The sequence below is a fragment of the Rutilus rutilus genome (assembly GCF_951802725.1).
Source record: "Rutilus rutilus genome assembly, chromosome: 20".
NCBI classification, from domain to species: Eukaryota; Metazoa; Chordata; class Actinopteri; order Cypriniformes; family Leuciscidae; genus Rutilus; species Rutilus rutilus.
The window spans coordinates 4,395,350-4,410,977 of record NC_140225.1 but is presented as its reverse complement, the minus strand read 5'-3'; the positions used below and the strand labels follow the sequence as shown (position 1 = coordinate 4,410,977).

Below are 15,628 nucleotides of genomic sequence, written 5' to 3'. Positions count from 1 at the left end.
ATACTAACTGCATTAGTCAAGGTACATGCTGTTAGGAAGAGCAGCTGGGATCTGAAGCCAGATTTCTGTCTTGTGTTCTTGCTGACGGACCACAGACTGAGAGGAAATGTCCACAGATACAGGTACTGGCTGGAATGGGCCATGGTGGGATCAAATGATCTGCTTTTAATGTGCACTCAGTGTTGATTCAGCATCACATTAAAAGCAAAAGAGTACACAATCATTTGGACTACTTTAATGGTGATTTGTGTGTGTGCATTTTAATCATTTTAGAGCTTATTCAATAGCAAAAATAACCATGTACATTCGTGGAACGACCTGTGGGTGAGTAAATGATGAAACGTTTTCCTTTTTGGTGAACTGTTCCTTTAGCATTGTTATAAATGCACTGATAGAAATATTCAATTCAATTAAATTAACTAAGAGCTAAAGGAAGCAACAAACATGAAGCTGGAAGCATCTGCAGTTATCCAAACGTTGAATGTGAACACTTTGCATTCAAGCGTTTTGATGGTGAAGATAAACAAATGATGAATCTTATCGTGCATGTGTAGGGCTGCTTATGCATGTCTTGAAAGTCACCTTCTCCTAAAATGGAAATTGTGGTGTTGAGGTGGGGCTTGAAAAGTTTCAAATAGAAGTATCAGATTTTTAGTTTCTCATTCAGTTTAGACTCGTCCCTTCGGTGCCTGGGTTCTGTGTAAGTTCACCTCTTTACTCTCTTCTTTTATTATATTTAGAGCACAGAGCAGTTTGCACTGAGGTAATCTGAATATAATCCATGCAAAGGCATTATGATGATACTGTGATTGAGTATTTTAGCTTGTAGAGATGCCTGAAATGTTTCAAAGAAAAATTTCACAGAAAAGATCACTGGGTTTTTCATGTTTGTTTTATAAGCAAAAGTTCAAATTGCATCTTATGTATAGATTTTATTTGGGTTTTATTCAAGCCACTTTTTGTGGGTTCAGATCTCTCATGTTCACTCTCATTTTCATAGACTCAGGCATGATCCTAAATGCATTAGGAAAGTAGCATGCTGGCAAAACACAATCCTTGCTAAAACTGGAAACACATTTGCTGCTACTGTTATTGTTAGTGGCTTGGAATGAAAATGAATTTGAAATATTAGAACTGTTTTTGAATGCATTCAGATGTGTGTAATTGTGATGCTTGCCTGTTGAATAGCAATTCAAATGTTTGGTTAGTTCAAGAAAAGATGATATGAAGAGTTCAGATGCAAAAGTAATTTCACTTAAATGACAATTCATAGGTCATTTGAATAGTCATTTAAGTGAAATTATTGAACTTAAATATACAAGCTTGATAAAAATGATCATTCTCGAAGAAAATTTCAGATGGCACTTAGAGGCTTTTGCATCTGAACATATCAAGACAAGGTTTATGTTGTCATAAAAATATTGATGCTTCTGTTTATGAAATGCTATACAGTATACTAAGTCTATATATGACATTTAAGTATATGAAATGTAATATTGAATTGAATAATTCCTATAATTGTTTAAAATTATAATTTAAATATGATCGTCATGGTATTTAGCTGTCAGCTTCGTGTCGAGGTCCTTATATAATTATTAGAGCAAATTTTTTTTCTGATATATATTAATAGCATATTTTCTCAGAATTATGTTCTAATCTTAGTGACTTTTGTTTTTGATCAGTTGTAATATTAGTTGTAATACACACACACATACACACAATTACTGAACAGTTGTATTATACATATTTTGTATATTCAGATTCAAACAATTGCATCAATTTGCATGTTAAATAGCATTTTAAAATAAATATATGACCTCTTGATACATTATTACTTTTTTTTATTATTATGTTTATTGAATTTTTCTTAAAATACAAATATAACAAGACATCAACACCCCCCCCCCCCCCCCCCATAAAACAGGACCATACCATCCCAGTTAACACAGAACGTTCCCCTAATGTTATTTTTTGGTTATTTTTTTGGGAACCAAATACTTACGTTAGGGGAACGTTCTTTTTTGGTTTTATTTTTATGTAACAATAAAATAACGTTCCCAGAACGTTGCTGGGTGGTTACCATAAAAAATAACGTTCTGGGAACCATAAACTAACATTCTGAGAATGTTCTGGGTACCAAAAACTAACGTTATGGGAACCAAAAATTGTTAGCTGGGATAATAAGGCAGATTTGTGAAAAGAAAAATAGCAACAACATTAATGTATAACATGTATAAAATAACATTTCCAAAAGATGAAGAGGATTACATTTACATTTATTCATTTAGCTGGCGCTTTTATTAGATTAGATTAGATTAGATTCAACTTTATTGTCATTACACAAGTACAGGTACAAGGCAACGAAATGCAGTTTAGGTCTAACCAGAAGTGCAATAGCAGCAAGTGCAGGATATACAGTGGTTCATAAGTGCAGAACATGGATATGTACTGAATAAATATAGAGTTGAATACTATTATAAACAAAAATTTACAGATAGATTGTCCTATGAATATAATATACAGATAACTATTACTGTGAACAGAATTTACAGCTAGATATGTACTGAATATAATAATATACAGATGGCTATTACTATAAACAGAATGTTTACAGATAGATATGTACTGAATATAATATACAGATGGCTGTTACTATAAACATAATTTTACAGATAGATATGTACTATGAATATATATACAGATGGCTGTTACTATAAACAGAATGTGAGCATAATATACAGATGGATATTACTATAAACAGAATTTTACAAATAGATATATGTATAAGTTAGGCTAATGAGCAGTATAACAATGGATTTAAAGTAGTGCAAATAAAGTTTGGACAGAAGCTATCCGAGTGAGTGCAGTGGAAAGTAATTGCATATTACAGTTAAGGTACGATATTGCAATGTATATATAACAGTCGGTACTGTAAATAAACAGTTAGCAGTTTGGATTGCTTTTATCCAAAGCAACTTACAACTGCTATATATGTCAGAGGTCACACACCTCTGGAGCAACTAGGGGTTAAGTGTCTTGCCCAGGGACACATTGGTGTCTCACAGTGGATTCGAACCCAGGTCTCTCACACTAAAGGCATGTGCCTTATCCATTGCGCCACCGACCACCACCTTAAATGTCCAGAAAGTTACACAGTAACATTGTTCCTTGTAATATAATAGGGCGAAGACAAGGTTCCAAAGTGTCCAGATATAAGGTCCAGACTTTGTAAAACTGGTTTAAAACTAAACTTTGTAAAACTGTTTTTTCCATGTAATACATAGGTAAGGCGCTCCAGGGGAATCAACTAAAAAATGATCTTGTGCCATCCTTTAAGATTTATCACTGATCCAATTAAGTACAATATTTTTCCTGGCAGCAAAGGATAGAATATTATACAATTTCTTATTAGCAGACGAAGTAATGCATCTATTAGGAATACCCAACACCAGTGAGACTGGGTCAAAATCTAACTGAATATTAAAGATCCTTTCCATCTCCCCTAGACCAAATGGCTTCCCATGTTTCATCGTCAATGTCAGTAGCTAACTCTTCTTCCCATTTAGTTTTAACACTCTGTGTATCAGCAGAAGAGATTGAGCATGATACAACATTTTAACAAAAGATCGGATCAAGACAGTACTTGTGTCCTCGTACAAAATACTCATGCGTGTTAATAAAACTAATAATTTTCTCAAAACTGATAAAATATTTAGTAAAAATGTTGATTAAATAACATTCAAAATTACTGATAAAATAAATCATAAATTGTTTCGCATTTTGTTGCACTTTATAATTTATTTACTAATTTGCACATATAGTGTAAGAACCTGAAAGTGAGTGATGTTTCTAAACGTTCCATCTGTCCTGTAATTTTGCCACTCTGCTGGAGATGTCTGCCTGTTCAACATCTGATGGGCTGGAACTTCATCAAGTAAATATTTTTCTTAACTGTAGGCAGATGTTCTAAGGATGTTAGAGTTATTCAGAGACAAAGGAAGTCCACAAACATTAGCTCTGAAGAGGAGAACCCCCTTAATGCTGGCCCACATAATAAATTATACAACAATGGATAGGTTTTAGATCATCCTTGATATGTTTGTCTGGGAGATATGAGTACATTTGGACATGTATTTTCATCTGGAAGATGTGTTAAATCAATTAATAGATATGGAGTTTTGGCCTTCTAGGCTTCGTTAGTTGTTACACTTGTGTGCAGTCAGTGTAATTTCTGCAAATGCTGCTGCATCGGTGCGCATTTGATAAAGTTTGATCGGACTTGTTGCAGTTTTGCTGACCTGTGATGGCCATGGTTTACATGGTAAACATAAAGGGCGCCATAAAAGGCCCTTGTGTGGTAAGGATGTAAGTATAAGTGGTCGTAGTCCCAGTAACACACACAAAACTGTAGATCTCATATCTCAACCTGACAGTCTTTACAAACATTCATTCAAAACAGGAAAGATCAGTGGGAAAGTGGAAAGATTTCTGTGTCCTTTGATTTATATAATGAAATCCCTACTACCTTAATATATCTGTTCATTCTTTCTTAAAGCCAACATCATATTATATTTACAATTCTGTTTGGTGATGCGAGTGTTGCAGAAACTTAACCTCATTGGTTTCTTTTTTCAGGGAATGAGGAACTCAAGCATGGAGAAGGATTGGGGATTACTTGGATTCCTTGTTCTGTCATTATGTTTTCTCGTCAGCAATGGCCAGCAACTTGGTAGGGGCAGAATTGACTAGATCACACAAGATGATTATGTTCAGTTTTGTCTGATTGTTGCTCAAATAAAAAGTCTTGTTTTCTTTCTCTCAGTCTGTAAACGGGAGACCGTGGCTGACATTGTATTCCTGGTGGATGGCTCTGACAGTATTGGGCTGGACAACTTCCAACTAGTCCGTCAATTCCTCTCCTCACTCGTAGATAACTTTGAAGTTGCTCTTGATAGGATCAGGATCGGTCTGGTTCAGTACAGTGACACGCCGCGTACTGAGTTTATGCTTAACACTTACCAAAACAAAGAGGAAATTCTCAACAACATCCTAAATCTGAACTATAAAACCGGTGGGACGTTTACTGGCCAGGGTTTGGAGTTCATGCTGAATCATCACTTTGTTGTAGAGGCTGGAAGTCGAGCACAGCAGAATGTTCCTCAGATTGCGATTGTTATCACAGATGGTGATTCTCAAGATGAGGTTGAGTCACATGCTCAGAAGCTAAGGCTAAGGGGAATCGAAATATACGCCATAGGGATCAAAGATGCAGACGAGAAGTTACTGAGACAGATTGCGAACGAGCCATACGATCAGCATGTCTACAGCGTATCAGACTTTGCAGCTCTGCAGGAAATCTCCCAAAATGTAATCCAGGAACTGTGCACCACTGTGGAGGAAACACAAAAAGAGGTCCTCCTGATGTCAAGAGGTAACATTACATTGAAAAACTTCCAATTCAAAACTCTTGAGTCGCAGCTTTACTGGACATCTGTGTGAGAACTACTGAGAGATCAGTAGCCAATAGCAACAAACCCCGTTAAGCTCTTTATTGTATTCAAAGTATTTTTTTCAAACTTTGAATGTTAGCTTGACAAAAGCCCCTTTCACACAGCGCGATGATCCCGGAAAATTGCCAGAACGCCTTCTGTGTGAACGCAAACACGACCCGGGATTGATGCCGGCATCGATGCCGGGTTGGGGACCTAGTAACATTACCGTATTCAGTCCATAGACTGTAAAAAAATATGGACGACGCCCCTTCGCTCTCTTCCATTGGTGAGAAGTGAAGCCGCCAGTGTCCCGATATGGCGCTGACATCTTGGGGCTTGAGTCTGGACAGTAGCGATCTCGGGACCAGACCTGCTGCGCAGTAGTGAGCAGGAAGTAGAGCCGCGAAATCAAGGCCCCGCCCTCACTCTCGGTGTGAAATAATTAATTATAGAAATTTAGATATTAAATTTAAAGCTCCAATCTCCTCAGTCCTCCGAAGATCCCGAAAAAAAGTCTGTTGGTGCTTCAGTGACTACTTTGCTCAGAGAACCTGTCAATCACAGCTGTCAATCATGACGTCACACCACCGTTTTTATAGCATAAAATAACTTACTAAAAACAAACTTATTTTAAAAACAAACACTAGAATTTACATCAGCGAAGAAACTCATTAATCAGTGATTAGAAACCACCTCCGGAAAAAAGATATTTGAAGTGTAATTGAATTAGTTGGTCTCAAGTCCCGTTGAATAACATGGGGAGGCGGGGCTTATGACCTATACTAGGACCAGTCACCGATGGGCGATCGAGACGTTTTGGCTTCACTTTTCAGGGCTTGTGCGGCACGCTTGATTCAGTCCCGGAACGCGCGCTGTGAGAACAAAAGCCGTAATCAATGCCGTGTCGTAGTGATGACGCTGAAGCCGGGATCGTTCGCCAGCTAGTGAAACGTACTAGTACCTAGTAATGCGCAAGTTTATGATCGAATCAGAGAAAAAAATGCACAAGCGTGATTTCGCAGCTCATAAGCAATCTTAAGCTGCTGAGACATTACAAGTCACATCGATGTCACGTGTCTTTACGGGATTTTTACGGGTTGTGTGTGAACGCACTCTCTGATTCCGGAAAATCACTGGCAGTGTGAATGAACCAAAATCAAACGAACCCGGGTCACTTTATCCGTGTATTTTCCGGAATCTCTGTGAAAGGGGCTAAAGCCTTGCCTGAGAATTTAAAATAGTTTGAGCCTGAGGGTTAGCTTGAAATCCTAAGGTTATATAGTAAGCTTGTAGTTTGAACACTTGGATCAAATCAAAAACATTCCAAGCTAGACTTGACTATTCTGTCAATGTAATTTTGTTTTTTTAGGGGATTTTTGATAATGTCATATGTAAAAGTCTGATCATTTTGAACAGGGATGGGCAACTTCGGTCCTGGAGGGCCACTGTCCTACAGAGTTTAGCTCCAACCCTGAAAAAATCACCTGCCTGTAATTTTCTAGTAATCCTGAGGACCTTGATTAGCTTGTTCAGGTGTGTTTGATTAGGGTTGAAGCTAAACTCTGTAGGACAGTGGCCCTCCAGGACCGAAGTTGCCCATCCCTGATTTAGAAGGACTAAAGCATACTAAGTCAGAACAGCTGTTGATTTTGTTGCATGTAGCTTGAAAGCTGTAAGAGGTGTCAAGTTTTTCATTGAGTGTAAGAAATTTTTCTATGGGAAAATCATGATTACTTAAAGACTGAGCAGCTTGAGTTAGAATAGGTTGACATTTATAAGGCCCTGTTTACACTAGGGGTGGCACAGACTAGTGGACATTAATGCTCTGCCATGGACGTTTTAAGCTTGACATCGACTAGTCGCTGATCAGGGCCTATAGACGGCGCAAAAGGATAAGAAATGTTTTAAGTCCACTTTTACGCTCCGTTTCCAAACAGTTAAAATGACACATAAATGCATAATCCGAGAACGCTCCACAAGAAATGTTTGATGCCCATACCATCTGGATGCTCCAAATTGATCGGGTAAATGCACGTTTGAAACACTTATTGTACACTTAAGTTAATCGCCCTGCTGCATTGTAACACACACGTACAGACAGCGATCACATCACGTGCATATCGCGCACACACAGAAACATTCAGTAACGCAGAAATGTATCTTCAACACTGTTCTGTGATTTATCTATAAAATAGCTTAGAAACGGAAAAGTTCTAACATATATTTCTCAGTAACTAAAACCCACAGCTTCACTAGTAGTAGAGAGACGTTGCCAGGTAGAATGAATTCACACGCAATCGCTCTCTCTCTCTAAGGCATTCATATAAATGTCATATTTACTGTGCTACTTTATCTGTGTCTGATTTACAACAAGCAGTAATCCGTGAGAAATATGACCCAAAGAACGGATAAAATAAGCTGTTATGGAGCATTATCGTTGTGGGCAGCGCTGTGTCATATGCTATAAACGTGCACAAGGCAAGCCGCGTTCAGTCTCAGCACGAGGTTCAGGCTTACCGGTATTCATTAATGACATCATCAGCGACTAGTCCATGTCGACTCGACTTTCGTCACGTAAATGACGACTTTAAAAATCTGAAGTCGTTCAACCCCTAGTTTTAAGATGCTTTTTTGTCGATCGGATCACAAGTGGATGACGCTAAATACAAGTGTAAACGGGGTCTAAAACGTTTTGATCTTGTCCACTTTCAACCACTTCCAGAGGTAGTCGAATGCATTTGACCGGATTGCTATCATACTATAAACACTCATGTGGTCGAATGCGTTTGAACAGCCACAAAAGACGCCTACTCTCTGTCTACTGACCTAATGAGTAAGCATAGTAAGCTAGAAAGACAGGATTTAAACTTTGTCTCAGGATGAAAAACGTACCAAACTCAATGTTCTATATTCTATATATATATATATATATTCACCCTCCCCTCAAAGAAATCTGAGCAGAAGTTGTTGAAAGTGGACAAAAGAGATTAAAACACCAGGTGTAAATGGGAAAGTGTCTCCCTTGTCTACTTGTGATCCGATCAACCAAAACGCATCTTAATACCAGGTGCAAACAGGGCCTAAATCTTGTGTAATCTCAAGTTAAAGCAACAAGGCAACATCATGACAGTAGCATGTTCTACAGCAAATACTGATTTCATCCTTAAAATGACATTTCTATTATTATCTTAGTACAAACACAAGAATTAAAAGCAGAATTCAGTGGTCAAAGTTCTAACTAAAAACTCTTCCATTTGCTGCTCTAGGCTGCAACGATACTGCTCAAGCAGACATTGTGCTCCTTGTGGACTCTTCTGGTAGCATTGGAGACAATTTTAAAGAAGTGAGGAAGTTCCTCCATGCTTTTGTGGACAAATTTAACCTTAGACCTGACAAGGTGAGAATGGGACTTGCCCAGTTTAGTGACAGAACATACCAAGAGTTCCTACTTGGAGACTATTTAGATAAGAGAGACCTGCACCAAAAGTTGGATGATCTCATCTACCGTAGAGGAGGCACCAACACCGGTCAGGCCTTGACTTTCATCCGTGAAAATTACTTCAACCTGGCCAGAAAGAATATCCCTGCCATTGCCATAGTCATCACAGATGGGGACTCGAGTGATGCTGTAGATGAACCTGCCCAGAGACTACGAAATATGGGAGTTTCCATCTTTGTCATCAGGGTGGGAACAGGCGACATAAAAAAGCTGCGCGCCATTGCTAATTACCCACATGAACAGTTCTTATTCAGTATTAACAATTATCAAGAACTGCAAGGTCTTCAAGAGAGTCTGCGCAACAAAGTGTGCCTTACTGTGGGCGTCCAGTCAGAAGGTAACATTTTACCTTGTATGCTTTCCCATTTGTGTTTATACAGTGGCATTGTTGAATATAAAAATCCTTAAAATGAATACAAACAAAACCAAAACTTTCCATAAATGTACACAAAAAAAAAAAAAAAAAAAAAATATATATATGTTCATGATTTGTTATCACAACATTTTTTCTTTTGTCAAATTGAATTAGATAATTTATGTGGTTTAGATAACATAATATTTTTCGTTTATGTTGATTAAACCAATCTCCTTCATTGTATCAACTCAATTTTTTTATTTTAATGAACTTAAAATTGAGGCAACCAGGTCACTTACTTTTTTAAGTTGAACTAACAATCATTTTTTTACAGTGCACATGCTTTGAGTCCCATCATACTGTTAATCTATAATTGTTGTCTGCACCCTAGTGTTTAAATTGTTTTGATATAAATAATTCATTTTTTTCCATTCCCTCCAGCTTTTTTGAAAAAATATGCTGATGTCTTCATACTGGTTGATAGTTCAGCATCTAAACAAGAGCAGTCAATAATAAGGAGTTTGCTCAATAGACTGGTCAACCAGCTCAACGTGGGAAAGAATGCTAATCGTGTCGGCCTGGCTCAGTTTAGCGAAAATGTCAAAGAGGAATTCCTGCTTAATACTGATAAGCCCAAGAGTGAGATTGTGTCAGTGATACGAAACCTGCAGCTGAGGCCTACAGGGAAGCGTAGAATCGGCCATGCAATTGAATATGCTCACACACATTTCTTAAATAGCGCTGCTGGAAGCCGTGTATCTGAAGGTTTTAAGCAGTTTCTGTTAGTCATTGCAGCTGGAGAATCTGATGATGGTGTCATCCAAGCATCCCGTAAAATTAATAAAGATGCAGTGACAGTTTTTGCTGTTGGCTTAAACAAAGCTGATTCGTATGAGATGAAGGACATCTCTAGTCAACAGCACAGCCACAGGTTAGTAGTAAGCAACATTCAGCAAGTGCTACAGAAACTTAAGTCTGCCATTGACACATGGGAGGACACTGCTGTCACAGAGGGTGAGTGTGTGCAGAATCTTCTATTCTTTCAATAATATTCATAAAGTGTTATTAAACTTTTTCCCCCTTGGTTTGGGTTTTAATTATGACGGGATTTGAAAAACTATTATGTATGACATAATCCAAAAGACTTTGGTTTTGTAAAGTTCTTATGTCTTTTTGACAGAGTGCAAGTTTGACGTGGTGGCAGACATCGCTTTTATTGTTGATCAGTCCAGCAGTATCAGATCCAAAAACTTCCAACTTGTGCGCGACTTTCTCGAGAGCACCATCGGAGGTCTCGACGTGGGCGAGGAAAAAATACAGGTAGCTGTGATCCTCTATAGCGACGTCCCTCGAGCTGATGTGTACTTTAACACCTTCAATGATAAGGCTGACATCCTGCGCTACATCAGTAGCATGGCGTATGGTCGTGGTCAAACATACACCGGAGCTGCTCTGAAGTTTGCCAAAGAGCATGTGTTTACTAAAGCAAGAGGTAGCAGAAAAGATGAGCATGTTCAGCAGGTTGCTGTTGTTATCACCGATGGAAAGTCCACAGATGACGCGGTCAGCGCTGCAGCAGATTTACGGCGATCAGGCGTCACTGTATTTGCGCTTGGTATCAAAGACGCAAAAGAGGATGACTTGAGAGAGATTGCATCCTACCCACCCAATAAGTTTGTGTTTAATGTGGAAGGCTTTGATCAACTAAATTCCCTTGCGAAGATTTTGACCAAAACACTTTGCAATGAAATCACAGATGCCATCATACCTAAAACCTCATTTGGCGCAATATTAAAAGGTTTGCACAATATTTTTAATCATATATATATATTTTTTTTACTAGCACAATGTTCAACCTGTTTCACAATTTCATAATGGAATACTCTTTCAATACTTTGTAGGTTGCAAGCAAACAGTCAAAGCTGACATATACTTCCTTGTGGATGAATCAGGAAGTATATCTGTTCCAGACTTTGAAGATATGAAGAAATTCATTATTGAATGGCTTAATGTGTTTGAGATTGGGAGTGACAATGTGCGCATTGGAGTAGTGAAGTTCGCAAGCCATGCAACCACAGTTTTCCAATTACATGACCATAGCACAAAAGCTGGTGTGGAAAAGGCAGTGAAGGCTCTCGAAATTAAAGGAGGGGGCACCAGGACTGATCTGGGGTTAAGAGAAATGATACCGCTATTCAAAGAAGCTGTAAAAACACGTGGCGAAAATGTTCGTAAGCTGCTGATCGTAATCACAGATGGCGAATCAATAGGGACAGAAGAGTCGGTAGATGTTCCTGCTAACATACTGAGAACAGAACAGGATGTCACCATTTATGCTATTGGTGTGAAAAGTGCATCTGTGCCCGAGCTCATTTTGATATCTGGCAGTCCAAAAAGAACGTATTATGTCAAAAACTATGATTTTCTCAGTGATATTAAGAAAGAAATCCTTAAAGAAATATGTTCCCCTGAAGGTAAGAAATTCAAATTATGGCATATGTTTATATGGTATGTTTGCACTGTTACTTGATTTGCACAATATTATGTTTGCACGGTTATTTGATTTTCACAATTTTTTATTAAATTTGGTGATACAATAATAACGATGGGTGCATATAAATGACTGCCAGTGTCCGATTGTTGTTTCAAGATTCTTTTCACAGAATAAGTGTTCACTTTATAAATTTCTTGGTTTTAGGTTGTGAAGGTCTTTCTGCAGATGTTGTCTTCCTGATTGATGGATCAGAAAGTGTTAGCACTGAATGCTTTGAAAACATCAAGGAAATAATGGAGTCTGTGATAGACAAGTTTGCAATAGGACCAGACGAGGAGCGTGTTGCAGTTGTTCAGTATGGCACAAACACAAAAGAGGAGTTTGCCTTAGATAGATTTGTGGATAAAGCTAGTTTATTACAGGAAATTAGAAACATCACAAAGGAGAATGGAAAAACTTACACTGGAAACGCACTTAGAGAAGTATTGCAATCTTTTGACAAGTCTAAAGAAAGGCACTCCAGTGCCTTGAAGTTCTTGATAGTTATTACTGATGGAGATAGTAGGGATGATGTAGAAGAACCTGCGAAAGTCCTGAGAGACAATTCCATCAACATTTATTCCATTGGTATGAGACATGCAAACAGATCTCAGATTCTTGCCATTGCTGGATCCCACGATGGTGTGTTCTTTGAAGACACAGCTTCTTCCCTGAAAGAATTAAGCAGTGATGTTCTTCTCAAGGTCTGTAACACAGGTATGTTAACAAAATCTGCGATTTTTGAAAGAGATCACATTATGTCGGTAACCTCTTTTAGCCCATGTCTGTTAGCTTTGAGGGCATCTACTGCTAGTGTACTCTTAAAAGTGAAAACATTTGCAACAAATAGTCTTTCTTCATTAAATTGGACCAAAACTACTGATGACTCATCTTACCCTCCATTTCCAAAGTCCATCTGATTCTGACCGGCAATAGCATGCACTCTCAGAAAAAAAAGGTACAAAAGAGCGACAGCTTTTGTACCTTTTTTTCTGAGAGTGTGTTCACATTTACGGCTCATGGCTGTTTTGCCGAAAGAGAAAGACTGTACATTTTTAAAGGGTTAGTTTACCAAAAATTAATTCTGTCAGTAATTACTCACCCTCATGTCGTTCCAAACACGTAACACTTTCTTCGGGAACACAAATAAAGATATTTTCGATGAAATCTGAGAGCTTTCTGTCCCTCCGTTGACAGCTACTCAACTGACACTTTGAAGCTTTAAAAAGTTCATAAACTAATCCATATGAATTGAGCGGTTTAGTCCTAAATGTTCTGGAGAGACACGATCACTTTATATGATAACCAGATTGAATTTAAGCTTTTATTCACATGAAACATTCAACCAATTCAACCTTCAACCAGAACCAATGAGGTTCATTCTCGTGTTACGCAGCACGTTTGAGCTTCTGCAAGAACCAATGAGGTTCATTCTCGTGTTACGCAACACGTTTGAGCTTCTGCAAGAACCAATAAGGTTCCAATGAGGTTCATTCTCGTGTTACGCAGCACGTTTGAGCTTCTGCAAGAACCAATGAGGTTCATTCTCGTGTTACGCAGCACGTTTGAGCTTCTGCAAGAACCAATGAGGTTCATTCTCGTGTTACGCATCACGTTTGAGCTTCTGCAAGAACCAATAAGGTTCATTCTCGTGTTACGCAACACGTTTGAGCTTCTGCAAGAACCAATGAGGTTCATTCTCGTGTTACGCATCACGTTTGAGCTTCTGCAAGAACCAATAAGGTTCATTCTCGTGTTACGCAGCACGTTTGAGCTTCTGCAAGAACCAATGAGGTTCATTCTCGTGTTACGCAGCACGTTTGAGCTTCTGCAAGAACCAATAAGGTTCATTCTCGTGTTACGCAACACGTTTGAGCTTCTGCAAGAACCAATGAGGTTCATTCTCGTGTTACGCAGCACGTTTGAGCTTCTGCAAGAACCAATGAGGTTCATTCTCGTGTTATGCAACACGTTTGAGCTTCTGCAAGAACCAATGAGGTTCATTCTCGTGTTACGCAACACGTTTGAGCTTCTGCAAGAACCAATAAGGTTCATTCTCATGTTACGCAGCACGTTTGAGCTTCTGCAAGAACCAATAAGGTTCCAATGAGGTTCATTCTCGTGTTACGCAGCACGTTTGAGCTTCTGCAAGAACCAATGAGGTTCATTCTCGTGTTACGCAGCACGTTTGAGCTTCTGCAAGAACCAATGAGGTTCATTCTCGTGTTACGCATCACGTTTGAGCTTCTGCAAGAACCAATAAGGTTCATTCTCGTGTTACGCAACACGTTTGAGCTTCTGCAAGAACCAATGAGGTTCATTCTCGTGTTACGCATCACGTTTGAGCTTCTGCAAGAACCAATAAGGTTCATTCTCGTGTTACGCAGCACGTTTGAGCTTCTGCAAGAACCAATGAGGTTCATTCTCGTGTTACGCAGCACGTTTGAGCTTCTGCAAGAACCAATGAGGTTCATTCTCGTGTTACGCAGCACGTTTGAGCTTCTGCAAGAACCAATGAGGTTCATTCTCGTGTTACGCAGCACGTTTGAGCTTCTGCAAGAACCAATGAGGTTCATTCTCGTGTTACGCAACACGTTTGAGCTTCTGCGAGAACCAATGAGGTTCATTCTCGTGTTACGCAACACGTTTGAGCTTCTGCGAGAACCAATGAGGTTCATTCTCATGTTACGCAACATGTTTGAGCTTCTGCAAGAGGTTTGTTCTCATGTGTGAAGCAGGTTTGGTTGAGCTTCTGTTTATGTTCGCTGATCAATGTTTATACGGATGTGAATAAAAGCCTACAGTAAATTCAATCTTTTCATCATATAAAGCTATCGAGTCTCTTCAGAAAATTTTGACCAAACCGCTCAATTCATATGGATTAGTTTTTTGTTATTGGGTGAACTGTCCCTTTAATGTGTACATCTTCTAAAAGATTGTCAGCTTTCATGTGTATTATAGTAAAAACCAAAGCCAGAGTGACTTTTTCAAATGACTTCTTACATTATGATCATTTATCTTTCCAGAATGCAAGACATCCGAACTGATTGACATAATCTTCCTTTTGGATGCCTCTGGTAAACCCAATAAAGATGGTTTCAAGGAAATGATCCGCTTCATGTCACATGTGGTGGGCAAATCTGAGGTTGGAGAAAAACGGGTAAAATTTGGCGCCATCACCTACTCTAACAGCCCTCAATCAGAGTTCACCCTGAAAGAGTACAACAGTAAAGATGATGTTCTGAGGGTTATCTCAAACCTCAAATCTTCAGGGGGAAGAAGAAACACGGCCTGGGCGCTTAACTACACACTCTCCTACTTTGACAGAACTCATGGTGGGCGACGGGCAAAGAATGTACCCCAAGTGCTATTTCTGATTACAGATGGCAAGGTTAATGATTTAAGTGGACTGGACACTTGGCCTGAATCCCTGGCTAATTCAGAAGTCAACTTTTTTGTTATTGGTACTGAAGATGCAGATGAGGTCCAGCTAAAGGAGATGGCAGGAGAGAAAGGCCTAGTGCACTATGCAAACACCTACCAGGATCTGCATGAACTACAAAGAACAATCACCCAAGAGCTTTGCAGTCTTTCCAAACCAAGTAAATAAAATTTTTTATCACCTTCTATCAGTGTTTGGGAATAACTAGCTAAAATGGCAATGCAACTAACTTCGCTACATTTATCAGTAGCTCAGCTGTTTTTAAAATTCTGCAGATTTTCTAATAACAAGCTTCACTGTTAAATTG

General features: G+C 38.7%; 1 protein-coding gene across 1 annotated transcript in view; it reads left to right on the top strand.

Annotated features, from left to right (window-relative positions):
- Positions 1-677: 677 nt before the first annotated feature.
- Positions 678-15,628, top strand: part of LOC311279212 (collagen alpha-6(VI) chain) — a 37,857-nt gene continuing 22,906 nt past the window's right edge. Inside the window, exons 1-9 of the mRNA XM_084390542.1 lie at positions 678-700; positions 4,636-4,729; positions 4,823-5,431; positions 8,759-9,328; positions 9,788-10,360; positions 10,527-11,144; positions 11,248-11,820; positions 12,045-12,596; positions 14,906-15,481. Coding sequence (XP_084246668.1) covers positions 4,639-4,729; positions 4,823-5,431; positions 8,759-9,328; positions 9,788-10,360; positions 10,527-11,144; positions 11,248-11,820; positions 12,045-12,596; positions 14,906-15,481 — 4,162 coding nt within the window. The 5' untranslated portion in view covers positions 678-700; positions 4,636-4,638. The remainder of the gene's footprint in view (positions 701-4,635; positions 4,730-4,822; positions 5,432-8,758; positions 9,329-9,787; positions 10,361-10,526; positions 11,145-11,247; positions 11,821-12,044; positions 12,597-14,905; positions 15,482-15,628) is intronic.